At 40.7% G+C, this 15,628-nt stretch overlaps 1 protein-coding gene across 2 annotated transcripts in view; it reads left to right on the forward strand.

The window, feature by feature from the left end:
- git1 (G protein-coupled receptor kinase interacting ArfGAP 1) overlaps positions 1 to 15,628 on the forward strand; it is a 44,228-nt gene that overhangs the window by 26,737 nt on the left and 1,863 nt on the right. For both annotated transcript variants that reach the window (XM_063017387.1, XM_063017388.1), the window contains 7 exons: positions 3,824 to 3,951; positions 6,225 to 6,377; positions 6,745 to 7,026; positions 9,107 to 9,187; positions 9,317 to 9,393; positions 9,485 to 9,649; positions 15,377 to 15,440. In XM_063017387.1, the coding sequence (XP_062873457.1) occupies positions 3,824 to 3,951; positions 6,225 to 6,377; positions 6,745 to 7,026; positions 9,107 to 9,187; positions 9,317 to 9,393; positions 9,485 to 9,649; positions 15,377 to 15,440 (950 nt within the window). The remainder of the gene's footprint in view (positions 1 to 3,823; positions 3,952 to 6,224; positions 6,378 to 6,744; positions 7,027 to 9,106; positions 9,188 to 9,316; positions 9,394 to 9,484; positions 9,650 to 15,376; positions 15,441 to 15,628) is intronic.

The raw sequence follows: 15,628 nt of genomic DNA on the forward strand, positions 1-15,628 counted from the left end.
TTTATTATTTTCTTCATAGCCTTTCCAGGCCTCCAAGTTTTCTTATTGGATTACTAATTGTCATAATATAGTGGTAGCCTATTATGTAGAGCTTTGGGCTGTCAGTTGAAAGGTTAAGAGCTTAAATCTGCCATTCAGCCACTGTTGGGCCCTTTCGGCTCCAGGGGCGCCGTACAATAGCTGACCCTGCGCTCTGACCCCAGCTTCCCAAAAGAAAAAAAGAAATTGTACTCTACACGTGTACACGGGCAGCGGTAGCTCAGCGGTTAAGGTACTGGACTAGTAACCAGGAGGTTGCTGGTTCAAGCCCCACCACCGCCAAGTTGCCACTGTTGGGCCCCTGACAAGGCCCTTAACCCTCAATTGCTCAAAATTGTGTTCAGTCATAATTGTAAGTCGCTTTGGATAAAAGCGTCTGCTAAATGCCAAAAATGTTAATGTACAGTGTATCACAAAAGTGAGTACACCCCTCACATTTCTGCAGATATTTAAGTATATCTTTTCATGGGACAACACTGACAAAATGACACTTTGACACAATGAAAAGTAGTCTGTGTGCAGCTTATATAACAGTGTAAATTTATTCTTCCCTCAAAATAACTCAATATACAGCCATTAATGTCTAAACCACCGGCAACAAAAGTGAGTACACCCCTAAGAGACTACACCCCTAAATGTCCAAATTGAGCACTGCTTGTCATTTTCCCTCCAAAATGTCATGTGATTTGTTAGTGTTACTAGGTCTCAGGTGTGCATAGGGAGCAGGTGTGTTCAATTTAGTAGTACAGCTCTCACACTCTCTCATACTGGTCACTGAAAGTTCCAACATGGCACCTCATGGCAAAGAACTCTCTGAGGATCTTAAAAGACGAATTGTTGCGCTACATGAAGATGGCCAAGGCTACAAGAAGATGGCCAACACCCTGAAACTGAGCTGCAGCACAGTGGCCAAGATCATCCAGCGTTTTAAAAGAGCAGGGTCCACTCAGAACAGACCTCGCGTTGGTCGTCCAAAGAAGCTGAGTGCACGTGCTCAGCGTCACATCCAACTGCTGTCTTTGAAAGATAGGCGCAGGAGTGCTGTCAGCATTGCTGCAGAGATTGAAAAGGTGGGGGGGGTCAGCCTGTCAGTGCTCAGACCATACGCCGCACACTACATCAAATTGGTCTGCATGGCTGTCACCCCAGAAGGAAGCCTCTTCTGAAGTTTCTACACAAGAAAGCCCGCAAACAGTTTGCTGAAGACATGTCAACAAAGGACATGGATTACTGGAACCATGTCCTATGGTCTGATGAGACCAAGATTAATTTGTTTGGTTCAGATGGTCTCAAGCATGTGTGGCGGCAATCAGGTGAGGAGTACAAAGATAAGTGTGTCATGCCTACAGTCAAGCATGGTGGTGGGAATGCCATGGTCTGGGGCTGCATGAGTGCAGCAGGTGTTGGGGAGTTACATTTCATTGAGGGACACATGAACTCCAATATGTACTGTGAAATACTGAAGCAGAGCATGATCCCCTCCCTCCGGAAACTGGGTCGCAGGGCAGTGTTCCAGCATGATAATGACCCCAAACACACCTCTAAGACGACCACTGCTTTATTGAAGAGGCTGAGGGTAAAGGTGATGGACTGGCCAAGCATGTCTCCAGACCTAAACCCAATAGAACATCTTTGGGGCATCCTCAAGCGGAAGGTGGAGGAGCGCAAAGTCTCGAATATCCGCCAGCTCCGTGATGTCGTCATGGAGGAGTGGAAAAGCATTCCAGTGGCAACCTGTGAAGCTCTGGTAAACTCCATGCCCAGGAGAGTTAAGGCAGTTCTGGGAAATAATGGTGGCCACACAAAATATTGACACTTCAGGAACTTTCACTAAGGGGTGTACTCACTTTTGTTGCCGGTGGTTTAGACATTAATGGCTGTATATTGAGTTATTTTGAGGGAAGAATAAATTTACACTGTTATATAAGCTGCACACAGACTACTTTTCATTGTGTCAAAGTGTCATTTTGTCAGTGTTGTCCCATGAAAAGATATACTTAAATATCTGCAGAAATGTGAGGGGTGTACTCACTTTTGTGATACACTGTATATGTATATATGACAAAGGCAGTCTATTCTATTCTATTATATTTAACAATCCCCTTGAGGCTTGTTTTTCTTTTAAAACAGATGTGAGAGACAGATGTGTAACCTCAGGTTGTAAAGATACTAAATACACTTTAAAATTATCATTGCTGCAGTGTGCAAATTAATAAAGATTAAAGTGATAGCAGTGAAAAGAATGAATGGCTGCTTCACGTTGTGCTCTTAATCGATGGGCTGTAATTAAATCCAATAAAAAGTGATTTTCATTGTATATTTAAGATAATATTTTCTTTAGTTTTATTTACATCGTTTGTCAAATTCCATGGCAGACATGCTGAACAAAAAACAAACAAACAAACAAACAAAAAAACAAACAAACATACATTTGGCATGTGCTAAAGTGATGGATGGCATCAACTTCTATGAGTGTGTTTTAATATCTGAAATAGCTGAAAATGAGACTGCCTATCTGGAAACAAGCTCAAAACAGGAAAACAGGACAGATGCTTTAAGGAATCAATAATGATGCTATATATGCTAATATGCTGTCAAAACAGCTTTAATCTGTCAAGAGGGTGGCTCAGTGGGTAGCACTGTCGCCTCATAGCAAGAAGGTCCTTTGTTCGATCCCCAGGTGGGGCGGTCCGGGTCCTTTCTGTGAATTGGAGATACAAAATTGTCCATGACTGTGTTTTACATTGAAATTGTGAACTGATGGGTCTTGTGTAATGAGTAACTACCGTTCCTGTCATGAATGCAACCAAAGTGTAAAACATGACGTTAAAATCCTAATAAACAAGTGTAGAATATGACGTTAAAATCCTAAAAAATAAATAAATAAATCTGTCAAGGCATGCACTCCATAACACATCTGTAAATGCCCTGTGTTATCTGGTACCACTACATTACCAGCATACGTGTGAGCTGGAACGTCTTACAGTGCATCTTGGTGCCCTCTCATTCACATGTCAGCGTATGTTGTAGGTGTACAGCTAGAGGCCATAGATTTTTCCCCTGCAAACAGTGTGTTTAAGCTACTGCTTGCTTTTTATCAATGGACACTTTGGTCCCACTTTGGAAGTCCCAACTGCATTTTTTGTATATATATTTATGTTAACCAATTGTTGTTAACAGTGCTACCCATTTTAGTAGATCGCATGGTAGCATTTGTTTGAACAGTCTGTTCTGAGAAAGTACTCAGTTTAGTCTATAGATGATCGAATCCTCGCATCACTACAACTCAAAATCCTCTGAGGCAGTTTTTCCCAGTGGAAACAAGTGTCAGTCCATGATTAAGCAGTTGTTAGAAATATAATACAATAATAATTTTATGTTTGGTATACATGTTTTAGAATAAGCATTACAGGACTGTACAGGACTCTTGTGTTTGCCTGGGACGAATGCATCTGAGGTAATAAACAGGACTTGATTTCATAATGTTGGTGAGTCAAAGTCATTGATTCAGAGTCAGAGGGGGCATTCGTGTACAAGTTTATGGGTCTGTTAAAACTCATTTTTTTTTTATTATTCTTTTTCTCTGCAATCCATTTTTTTGGCTCGCGACCCACTTAAAGGTTCGAAAAACCCTGCCTTAGACGATAGCGTTTTTTAGTGGCTACAGAATTAGGAGTGCAGGAAAACTAAATGAAATGGACAGATCCTGGATTTTATGAACAGAGAGATGATTCTAGCATTTTTTATTAGTTTCTCTTTATGTTAACACTTTTGTGTATTTCAGAGCCCCTGGACGCAGGTCAGGCAGACGATGACCAACACGACTACGATAGCGTAGCTTCCGATGAGGACACGGACAGTGAGCTGACTGCGCAGAACAATACCAACTCTCAGCGCAACAACCGTGCCAAGGTCAGCCTTCCTGCTAGTACACATGTGAGGGCAGGTAGCAAACGAATTAACCCAATAATTCTGAATCTTCAGAGGAGGGAGCTGCTTAACGGGTTGAGTTTTCAGTGCTTTACATGTCAGTGGTTTAGATAAAGTGATTTATACAGCAGCAGTGAGTCTGCTCACAGATTACAGCCTGTCCCAGCATGCCTTGCGAGAGAATCTGCAGCCCTGCCTCATATTTGTGGGATGACATCAGTACTTACTGGGCGCTCCCGTCAGTAAGCTATTGTTCTGCAGCTCGAAAAAGAAAGCAGCGTCTGAGCATGCTCCCTGCGCACACAGGAAGTGGTTAGGTGAAGCTTGGGAAGAGTAGCAACAAAGCTGCTTTCTCATTCTGATCCTGATGGTCTTTGCTTTATAGGAATAAACATACAATTAAGTGCATGTTATATTTACTTTTTAAATGTAATAAATTTACCTTTGCACATGCCACATTGTTCTTGATATATTATTTAATAAATGAATAATATTTCTGCATATAAATGTGACAAACAGTGGTGATAAATAGGTAGGTCTTGATTATTCATTAAGGCTTATGCTAGCCCACCATCATTGAGATCCGGGTTCAAATCTCAGTTATGCTGTCTGCCTGTTGGGCGTATTCACCGAGATAATTGGTTTTTCCCTGTGGAACCAGGCCCGCTGCGACCCTGTCCATTCTAAAGTGGTAAACATGAATATGATTGTAATTGTGAACAGAATTTTGTGTTTAAGACATGGTGGGCACACTGGCTTCAGTCTGTTGGATGCTTTGCAGCTTACCTGTGGTCCATGACCCAGCAGTTGTGGAGGGTTTCTAAAGAAAACAAAGGGTTTCTTTAGTTTTGCACAAGACCAATTTTGTGTATGTAAATGTACTTTATTTATATATAAGCAATAGAACACGAGAGGGAGTGTGTTATCGCGAATAACATCACGGCTGTGATTTGGTCGCAGGCACGAACCGAAGGTGAGTGCTGTAGATCATCAACAGTTTATACAACAGTTTTTACAAAATAAAGAAAGAAAATAAATCAAAGAAGCCCTGAATTTCATATTGAATATGCTTTAATATTGACAATACCTTCCGCCAAAAAAGTAGTTCCACAACGAATGAGCTGCTGCTATGCAACTGTAAAATTCCCTACCCTGCCTTAACACAGTAGGCTAAAAAAGGCTTATAGTTTAACACTACAAAGTCACGCTAGTTTGGAATAAAAATAATAAGCGAATATGAATAAGCGAAGATGAAAAGAAAAGGAGAAAAAGCTTAAAATTAATTAAGAATTAAAAGATTTAGAAGAATTTAGTTATTTATTAGAGTTATTGCATTATTTGTATATGTTAATCTGCTCAGTGGACAGTGATAGCTCAGTGGTTAAGGTACTGGACTAGTAAACAGAAGGTTGCCGGTTCAAGCCCCGCCACCACCAAGTTGCCACTGTTGGGTCCCTGAGCAAGGCCCTTAACCCTCAATTGCTCATTGTGTTCAGCTCATTGTGTAAGTCGCTTTGGATAAAAGCGTCTGCTAAATGCTGAAAATGTAAATGTAAATGCTCACTTCCGTTCATTGTGCAGTTAGAAAAAAAAGCGTATTCAGCTGTTCTTCCGTCACTGCAGCCGACCTAACAGCGTTTACCGAATCAGAATTTGATGTGCGTTTGCTGTCACACTCTTCTTCAGAGTCTGGGCAAATGGGCTGCAGGTCGAATGTTATGTGAAAGTGATCCATTTTATCAATTTCTGGATGTGTATGAGCACAAATAGGCCTACAAAACAACCGGCGGCTTGTGTGCATGAAGCTTGTCGTTACTGACAACGCGTCAGCGGAGTAATACAGTTGTAGTGTGAAAAGGCTGTTCTGTTATCACAAATATCAGCACGTTTAGAACGCTTCTCAACCAATCAGATTGTAAGGTTGGAAATAACTGTTGTATAAATATTTATAATACACACTGTTCTGTCATGTAAAAGTGACTGCATTAATTAACCCTTAATTACTGGAAGGATTTAACATTTAACTGCATTTTAATATGCACGGCCTGTAAATGCAATTGCGACCTATTGGTCTGTAATGGTCTAAACAATCTGGAATGTGTTTAGTCTGCTCACGCCAACAAATAGCCAATCATGTCTGTGTTTTTGCACTGTGCCACCCGGGTGCCCCATCGGGTGAAAAACAATTTGTACAAATAAATGATGCCATGAATGACATTCATTCTAACCCCTTTCAATTATTTGTGTGTAATCAGAGCATGGATTCGTCTGATCTGTCGGATGGGCCCATCACGCTACAAGAGTACCTGGAGGTAAAGAAAGCCCTGGCTTCCTCTGAGGCCAAAGTTCAGCAGCTTATGAAAGTCAACAACAATCTAAGTGAGGAGCTGAGGAGGCTTCAAAAAGAGGTACATTCATGTGGGCGGTAAAATCATTACAGAATACTAATAACTTATACTGGTCATGCTCTCATCCACACACACATGCACAACATCTGCACAATATCACAGGCTTATTCAACACCCAAACAAGTCTGTAGTACACACACCCATTCATAAGTGATCACAGTTTATGTTTAACTTACCCTGAGAATGACTCCCCTCTCACACACCATAATAATCTATGTTCCCAGTATGACCTAGTTCAGCCAGCATGATACAGCCTTGACTTGTACCTCTAGCCCTTGTGTTGCTATGACTCCTCATGTTTATTGTCTTTGTGGTTGTGTGTCTGTGACTCTGGCTGATCCCTTACCAAACCCCTTCGTCCTCATAGATTTCACGGATGCAGACGGAGAATGTTGTCCTGCGGGGTGGCCAGGCTGGGCACACAGGGGCTCTAGGGGGTGGCGGGCCGGGCCTGTGGCCTGCCGGTGCCAGAGGAGGGCCAGGTGGAGGTGCTGGTCTTGGTGACTCGAACCTGACTCCACCGTCCTCGGCACTTCCGCGGAGGGACCGGCAGGCCTTCTCAATGTACGAACCCGGCTCTGCCACCCCCAAAGCCCTCAGCCCAGCCCTGAACTCCCTGAGCGGCCACCTGCAGCCCCTCAGCTCCAGCGTAAGTGTGAGCGGCCTGCCTGAACCCTGAACTTTTTTGACCTGTCAGCCTTCCTTTCTTTCTCTAGCCTGCCGCTTCTGCCTGGGCAGCACTCGCTTAGACCTGTGATTGTATTTACCACTGATTCTAACTCACTACTGCACTCTGCTCTTTACTGCCACCTCATGACCATCAGCACAATCTGCACTTTCTTTATGGAGATGATGCTAGATAAAATGTTCATGGTCAGGAGCATGAACTGCTTTTTAATAGATGCAATTAAGAAGGAGAGCTGAGTGTTAGGGACTGATGATGCCATCACTGGTGTCTGAAATTACGGCTCATTTGCCAGGAGAGGCTGTCCTAAAATGAGCTTGTATTGTGCTCAGCTGCTGATGGAATGAGTCATTGGTTAATGGAATGTATAGGTGCTTGATTGTCTGATTAACAGACTGAAATATAAAAATGGTCTTTTCTCTGCACTGTAACCCTTTAGTAACCAAGTGTATGTCACTACTGGATACAAATCACGAGTTAACAAAACAGTCAAGGCAAGTTAAATACAACTAGTAATGGGCATTTAAATACAAGTAATACATTTTGCTTAACATTCAAAAAAGAATATTTGGCAGCACCAGTGTATTTATTGTCCTGTCTAAAAACACACAAGTCCTGTTGGAAATTTTGAATGGCACCTAAGATTATATCTTAAGTTCTTTAATAAGAGTTTTATTTAATAATTGGAAAGCTGAATGGAATGCTGGTTGTGTACTAAAATAATAAGGATAGAGAAATGATAAGCAGTATACCCTAAAGGAAGAAAAATAAGGGCTTTATCCTGATTCGGTTCCACTGAAAAACGCAGGGTACCATCCATTGCTTTGAATCAACAGCCTTTCCCACCAGACACAACCAATCATGTGTGGGGCAAAAAACGGGCGTGGCGGGTGCCAGGTTCACGTATCCAAATGCTGTATCTAAGTCGGGGTGTCACCGGGCTGTACGATTTAGAGTTGAAACGGCATTGATATCTCAAAATGTTAAAAAATGAATGGAAGTGAATGGAGCAAAAAAAAACCCAAACAAAAAAAAAAAAAAAACGGCCGTAGCGGGTGTGCATATCCAAAAATTGTATCCAAGTCGAGGTGTCATCAACGGGCTGTACGATTTAGAGTTGGAACGTTGTTGATATCTCGAAATTTCAAAAAGCCACTAGCTAACAAATGAGTTACCTGGGAAGAGACAGTGTGTGTGATATTGGGACCAGTCACAACCAATAGGTCTCAGTTCAAAGCAGTTTTGATTGGGAGCCTACACATACCATGTCTTCCCAGTACTAACACAAACCAAGTGTCTCATGCAAATGACATCACTTTGTGTCAAAACCTCTTTTCTATCTGAAGCTCAGTACCAGTTTAGAAGTCAGTTATAGAAATGTTAAGCTAACAGGACCTATTTTATAAGGTCCATAACAAGTGTTTTGTTATTTAAATGATTGTGCCCATCACTGGTAGAATGTGAAGACTGCACAGTTTAGTGCTTTAATTATGATTAATTTAAGATTTTGGATTCAGATGCAGACAGCATGTCTACAGTGTTTCTAAAATACTACTTTATACTTAAAAGCTTCTTAATTATGACACTACTGCTAGACTAAATATAGCCATCTTGTCTGATGTTAACTCGTGGTTTATGTCTTGTTCTGATTCGGTGGTGGCATTTGTGGGAAAGAATGATTTACACACTTTCAAAGAGGGTTAAATTCTCCTTTAGTCTTTCAGGGTGTGGGGATTTTGTGTGCTTTTATTGTGTTTTATTGGTGTCACTTTCTCCCTCATACATTTTCAGAATACACTTTACTTCTTCATGTGTTCTGAACTTTTCCAGCCTGACTTAACACTGCTCTTCTGTCTTTCTGATTTTAACTTTCGACAATATTTAGATTTATTGATTTAGTGTAACAAACTGAACCTGGCAGTGTAATTGAATCACTGCAGTGCTTGATTGACTTCAGCTGAAGCTTTTCGGAAACTCTGTGAGGTCCCTCTTTCTTCTCTGCTTGCTTTTTGACTAAGCACATGTTGCTTGTGCCCATCTTTAGGTTCGAAAAGGGGCTTCTGCAGGCCCCACCCCCTATGGGGGACCACACCTTTCAGCCTCTATGGAAGTGGGTCGATATATGGTGAGTAAGCCCGAGAGCTGACGTTAATGTTTTATTCATAGACTCAGTTTATAGCACACACTCATGTGAATGAAGTGACTTAGATAAAGTGTATGATGAGGCTGGTTTTGCGCTCTTGTCTTTTTTTAGCCTCCTAAATTAGAGAAGCATGGTAGCGGTACTGACAGTGACTACGACAACACTCAAACATATGACACATCACTTGGGTGAGTGCTTGTCTATATAAATCTAACATGCTGTCATTGTACAGGTCTAACAGTATGTCAGGAAGTGCCATTTTTGTGTGTGTACTCGCAGTTTGGGCCGCAGCAGTGAGGAGGAGAGCCGGGCGGAGGACTGCAGTGATGGAGGGGAACCAGATCCCACTCTGCCCTGCACAGAGGACGTCATCCTGAAAACAGAGCAGGTCACCAAGAACATCCAAGAGCTGCTGAGAGCCGCACAGGAGTTTAAACACGACAGGTAGAGGTTTACACCACAACACTTGATTGTATAGTTTGTCATTAATATGTGAAAGGACTGTACGTAAAATTCAGCCTCATTTTTTTAGCACCACTTTACAGTGTGGGACGTATTAGAAGGATTGCCAGCGGAAATCTGCAATCCTTATAATTAAGGCTTACTAAATAGCTTAAAGGAAAAAAGACACCAGTAATGTCATAGTGTGTTGTGTTTATTGTTGTGTAGCCTCTGTTTTGCATTTTACCTGATTTAATACGTTTTCTCACAAATTATATAATGGATTTGTAATTTCACAATATTTTAAAAAGCATTTTGTGACGTTTCTGAAAGCTTGGCTTTCTCTGCCATGTGCCCCTGTACATGCTTAATGGGGTTTGGATCAGGTGACTACAAAGGAAAGTCCTTGACATTCAGCACTTATTGATTGATTGTGCGCTTTAATTTTTTAGTTGTTGCAATGCTCTGCGGGTTAGGATTTGTTAAAGACCTGGATTTCAAAGAACTAAAGATTTCAAAGAACCCCTCAGCTATTTGGGTTGTATTTTAAGTTAACATATATATATATACTTTTATATTTTGGTTGGAAACAGTGAGTTATAGGGGGATTTAGCTCCATCTGATTTTCACCTTTTTGGACCGCTCAAAGAAGCTTTAAGGGGAAGAAGATTTTCATGTGATGATGATGATGTGAAAGCAGCGGTGCATCAGAGTATATGCACTTAACCAAAAACATTTTTTGCTGATGGCATTTAAAAGTTGGTACAACACTGGGAAAAATGCATCAGCAGGTGACTGTGTAGACAATTGATGTAATTTGTTTTTGAAATTCTTAATAAATAGAGTTTTAAAGATGCAGAAACTTATAGAAGAACCCTTATTTGTCTATCTATCTATCTATCTATCTATCTATCTATCTATCTATCTATCTATCTATCTATCTATCTATCTATCTATCTATCTATCTATCTATCTATCTATATGTATGTACAGTGGTGTTCAAAAAAATAGCAGTGATTTTAAAAAAGTGAATAAAGCACAAAATCATTATAATAACTTTTATTTCCATAAATGCAAATGCACTGAAAATACTACACTTTCAATTCTAAATCAAAACATTAACATACTTTAGTCAGTTTGTGTTCATGCTTTACAGAAAGTTAAGAAAAATGAATATTAGGCTGTTCAGAAAAATAGCAGTGCTATTTTTTTTCTTTAAAAACTCAAAAAATGTATCTATAAACTGAAAATGTTTGAGGTTTCACTTTAGTTTAAATTACTGAACGAATATTTAGTGGCAGAACAATTGTTTCCGAGATCTGTGTTGCATGGAGTCGACCAACTTCTGGCACCTCTGAACAGGTATTCCAGTCCAGGATGATTAGACGACATTCCACAGTTCTTCTGCAATTTTGGGTTTTGCCTAAAAAAAAAAAAACGTGTTTCAGATGTCAGCCCACAAGTTCTCTATGGGATTGAAGTCAGGGGATTGGGCTGGACACTGTATTACCTCAGTCTTGTTTGTCTGTAACCAAGATGTTTTGGGTCATTGTCATGTTGAAACACCCATTTTAAGGATATTTCTTCTTCGACATAGGGCAACATGATCTGCTCAAGTATTCTGATATATTCAAACTGATCCATGATCCCTCATATGCCATAAATAGGCGTAACACCATGGTATGAAAAACATCCCCATATCATCATTTTGTACCACCATGCTTTACTGTCTTCACAGTGTACTTTGGCTTGAATTCAGTGATCGGGGGTCGTCTGACATACTGTCTACAGCCACTAGACCCAAAAAGAACAATTTCTCCAAAAATTGTTGAGCCATTTCTCTTTGGACCAGTCAATGTGTTCCTTGGCAAATTTTACCCCATTCAGGACGTGTCTTTTTCTTAACAATGGGACTTTGTAGGAGTTCTTGCTGGTAAATTGGCTTCACTTAATCATCATCTGTACTCACTGGTAACTTCAGATGTTGCTTGATCTTTCTGGAGGTGATCATTGGCTGAGCCTTTGCCATTTTGGCTATTCTTCGATCCTTTCAAACAGTAGTTCCACGCTTCCTTCTGCGTCTTTCAGGTTTTGGTTTTCACTTCAAGGCATTTGAGATCATTTTAGCTGAGCAGGCTATAATTTGCTGCACTTCCCTGTATGTTTTTCCTCTACAATCAACTTTTTAATCAAAGTACGCTGTTCATCAGAACAATGTCTGGAACAACCCATTTTACCCAGTATTTCAGAAGGAAATGCGCTATGACCAACCTGTGCAACATTTGCCACCCTCCTACCTTAAATTAGGGCCAAAATTGACACCCGTTCTTCTGCAAAATGAATGACTTCACCAATTGAACTCCTCACTGCTATTATTTTGAACAAGCCCCTTTCAATCAATGCTTCGATTACTCAGAATGAGCGGCATGCATGTCCTAATTGTTGGTTTTTTTTGCTATGTAGAAATATCACTTCTACTAAAAACATTGATTTATGAGGTTAATGGTGTTGGACTTATTTAAGGTAGGAGGGTGGCAAATGTTGCACAGGTTGGTAATAGCACATTTCCTTCTGAAATACTGGGTAAAATGGGTTGTTCCAGACATTGTTCTGATGAACAGCGTACTTTGATTAAAAAGTTGATTGTAGAGGAAAAACATACAGGGAAGTGCAGCAAATTATAGGCTGCTCAGCTGAAATGATCTCAAATGCCTTGAAGCGACAACCAAAACCTGAAAGACGCGGAAGGAAGAGTGGAACTACTGTTCGAAAGGATCGAAAAATAGCCAAAATAGCAAATACTCAGTCAATGATCACCTCCAGAAAGATCAAGCAACATCTGAAGTTACCAGTGAGTACAGATGATGATTAAGTGAAGCCAATTTACCAGCAAGAACTCCTTGCAAAGTCCCATTGTTAAGAAAAAGACGTGTCCTGAATGGGGTAAAATCTGCCAAGGAACACATTGACTGGTCCAAAGAGAAATGGCTCAACAATTGTGGACTGATGAAAGCAAAATTGTTCTTTTTGGGTCTAGTGGCCGTAGACAGTATGTCAGACGACCCTCGAGCACTGAATTCAAGCCAAAGTACACTGTGAAGACAGTAAAGCATGGTGGTACAAAATGATGATGTGGGGATGTTTTTCATACCATGGTGTTACGCCTATTTATCGCATACGAGGGATCATGGATCAGTTTGAATACATCAGAATACTTGAGGAGATCATGTTGCCCTATGTCGAAGAAGAAATATCCTTAAAATGGGTGTTTCAACATGACAATGACCCAAAACATCTTGATTACAGACAAACAAGATTGAGGTAATAGAGTGGCCAGCACAATCCCCTGACTTCAATCCCATAGAGAACTTGTGCTGATATCTGAAGCGTGTTTTTTGAGGCAAAACCCAAAAATGCAGAACTGTGGAATGTAGTCTAATCATCCTGGACTGGATACCTGTTCAGAGGTGCCAGAAGTTGGTCGACTCCATGCAACACAGATCTCGGAAACAATTGTTCTGCCACTAAATATTAGTTCAGTAATTTAAAGTAAAGTAAAACCTCAAACATTTTCAGTTTTTAGATAATATTTTTGCATTTTTAAAGAAAAAAGCTGGCACTGCTATTTTTTTGAACAGCCGAATATTCATTTTTCTTCATTTTCTGTAAAGGATGAACAAAAACTGACTAAAGTATGTTAATGTGTTGATTTAGAATTGTAAGTGTAGTATTTTCAGTGCATTTGGATTTATGGAAATAAAAATATTATAATGATTTTGTGCTTTATTCACTTTTTTAAAATCACTGCTATTTTTTTGAACACCACCGTATGTATATATGTGTGTGTGTGTGTGTATGTACAGTGTATCACAAAAGTGAGTACACCCCTCACATTTCTGCAAATATTTCATTATATCTTTTCATGGGACAACACTATAGACATGAAACTTGGATATAACTTAGAGTAGTCAGTGTACAGCTTGTATAGCAGTGTAGATTTACTGTCTTCTGAAAATAACTCAACACACAGCCATTAATGTCTAAATAGCTGGCAACATAAGTAAGTACACCCCACAGTGAACATGTCCAAATTGTGCCCAAATGTGTCGTTGTCCCTCCCTGGTGTCATGTGTCAAGGTCCCAGGTGTAAATGGGGAGCAGGGCTGTTAAATTTGGTGTTTTGGGTACAATTCTCTCATACTGGCCACTGGATATTCAACATGGCACCTCATGGCAAAGAACTCTCTGAGGATGTGAGAAATAGAATTGTTGCTCTCCACAAAGATGGCCTGGGCTATAAGAAGATTGCTAACAGCCTGAAACTGAGCTACAGCATGGTGGCCAAGGTCATACAGCGGTTTTCCAGGACAGGTTCCACTCGGAACAGGCTTCGCCAGGGTCGACCAAAGAAGTCGAGTCCACGTGTTCGGTGTCATATCCAGAGGTTGGCTTTAAAAAATAGACACATGAGTGCTGCCAGCATTGCTGCAGAGGTTGAAGACGTGGGAGGTCAGCCTGTCAGTGCTCAGACCATACGCCGCACACTGCATCAACTCGGTCTGCATGGTCGTCATCCCAGAAGGAAGCTGACGCACAAGAAAGCCCGCAAACAGTTTGCTGAAGACAAGCAGTCCAAGAACATGGATTACTGGAATGCCCTGTGGTCTGACGAGACCAAGATAAACTTGTTCGGCTCAGATGGTGTCCAGCATGTGTGGCGGCGCCCTGGTGAGAAGTACCAAGACAACTGTATCTTGCCTACAGTCAAGCATGGTGGTGGTAGCATCATGGTCTTGGGCTGCATGAGTGTTGCTGGCACTGGGGAGCTGCAGTTCATTGAGGGAAACATGAATTCCAACATGTACTGTGACATTCTGAAACAGAGCATGATCCCCTCCCTTCGAAAACTGGGCCTCATGGCAGTTTTCCAACAGGATAACGACCCCAAACACAACCTCCAAGATGACAACTGCCTTGCTGAGGAAGCTGAAGGTAAAGGTGATGGACTAAACCCAATTGAGCACCTGTGGCACATCCTCAAGTGGAAGGTGGAGGAGTTCAAGGTGTCTAACATCCACCAGCTCCGTGATGTCATCATGGAGGAGTGGAAGAGGATTCCAGTAGCAACCTGTGCAGCTCTGGTGAATTCCATGCCCAGGAGGGTTAAGGCAGTGCTGGATAATAATGGTGGTCACACAAAATATTGACACTTTGGGCACAATTTGGACATGTTCACTGTGGGGTGTACTCACTTATGTTGCCAGCTATTTAGACATTAATGGCTGTGTGTTGAGTTATTTTCAGAAGACAGTAAATCTACACTGCTATACAAGCTGTACACTGACTACTCTAAGTTATATCCAAGTTTCATGTCTATAGTGTTGTCCCATGAAAAGATATAATGAAATATTTGCAGAAATGTGAGGGGTGTACTCACTTTTGTGATACACTGTATGTATGTATATACATGCATACACACACACACACACATATATATATATATATATATATATATATATATAGTATATATAGTATTGGCAAATCTGACCTTGTAAGTGTATCATTACAACGTACAATGTATTGTGTGTAATGCATAGTGCCCGCACTAGTAGTATTGTTTGGGGGGAAAAAACTATTTGCTTCTTTAGATCTTCTCAGTGTCTTTGAGTTTAAAATAAGCCAGACTGTAAACATTAAGAGTAACACGACCTGTTGTTGTTCTGATTCTAGTTTTGTGCCATGCTCAGAAAAGATCCACTCAGCAGTAACAGAGATGGCCTCTCTCTTTCCCAAGGTCAGTACATACACTCTTTCTACATTTACACCTACAGTATTTTTGCAGCTGGAAATTTAAATTGACCTTAGTGGAATTTTTAACCTGTTGGTTCACACAATATACATTCCAATAAACATTAAAAAGTATTTATATTGTAACACAGAAAACCGTCAGGCTCTATCCTAAATTATCTCTAAAAAGTAACT

The sequence above is a fragment of the Trichomycterus rosablanca genome, chromosome 20, assembly GCF_030014385.1.
Source record: "Trichomycterus rosablanca isolate fTriRos1 chromosome 20, fTriRos1.hap1, whole genome shotgun sequence".
Taxonomy (NCBI): domain Eukaryota; kingdom Metazoa; phylum Chordata; class Actinopteri; order Siluriformes; family Trichomycteridae; genus Trichomycterus; species Trichomycterus rosablanca.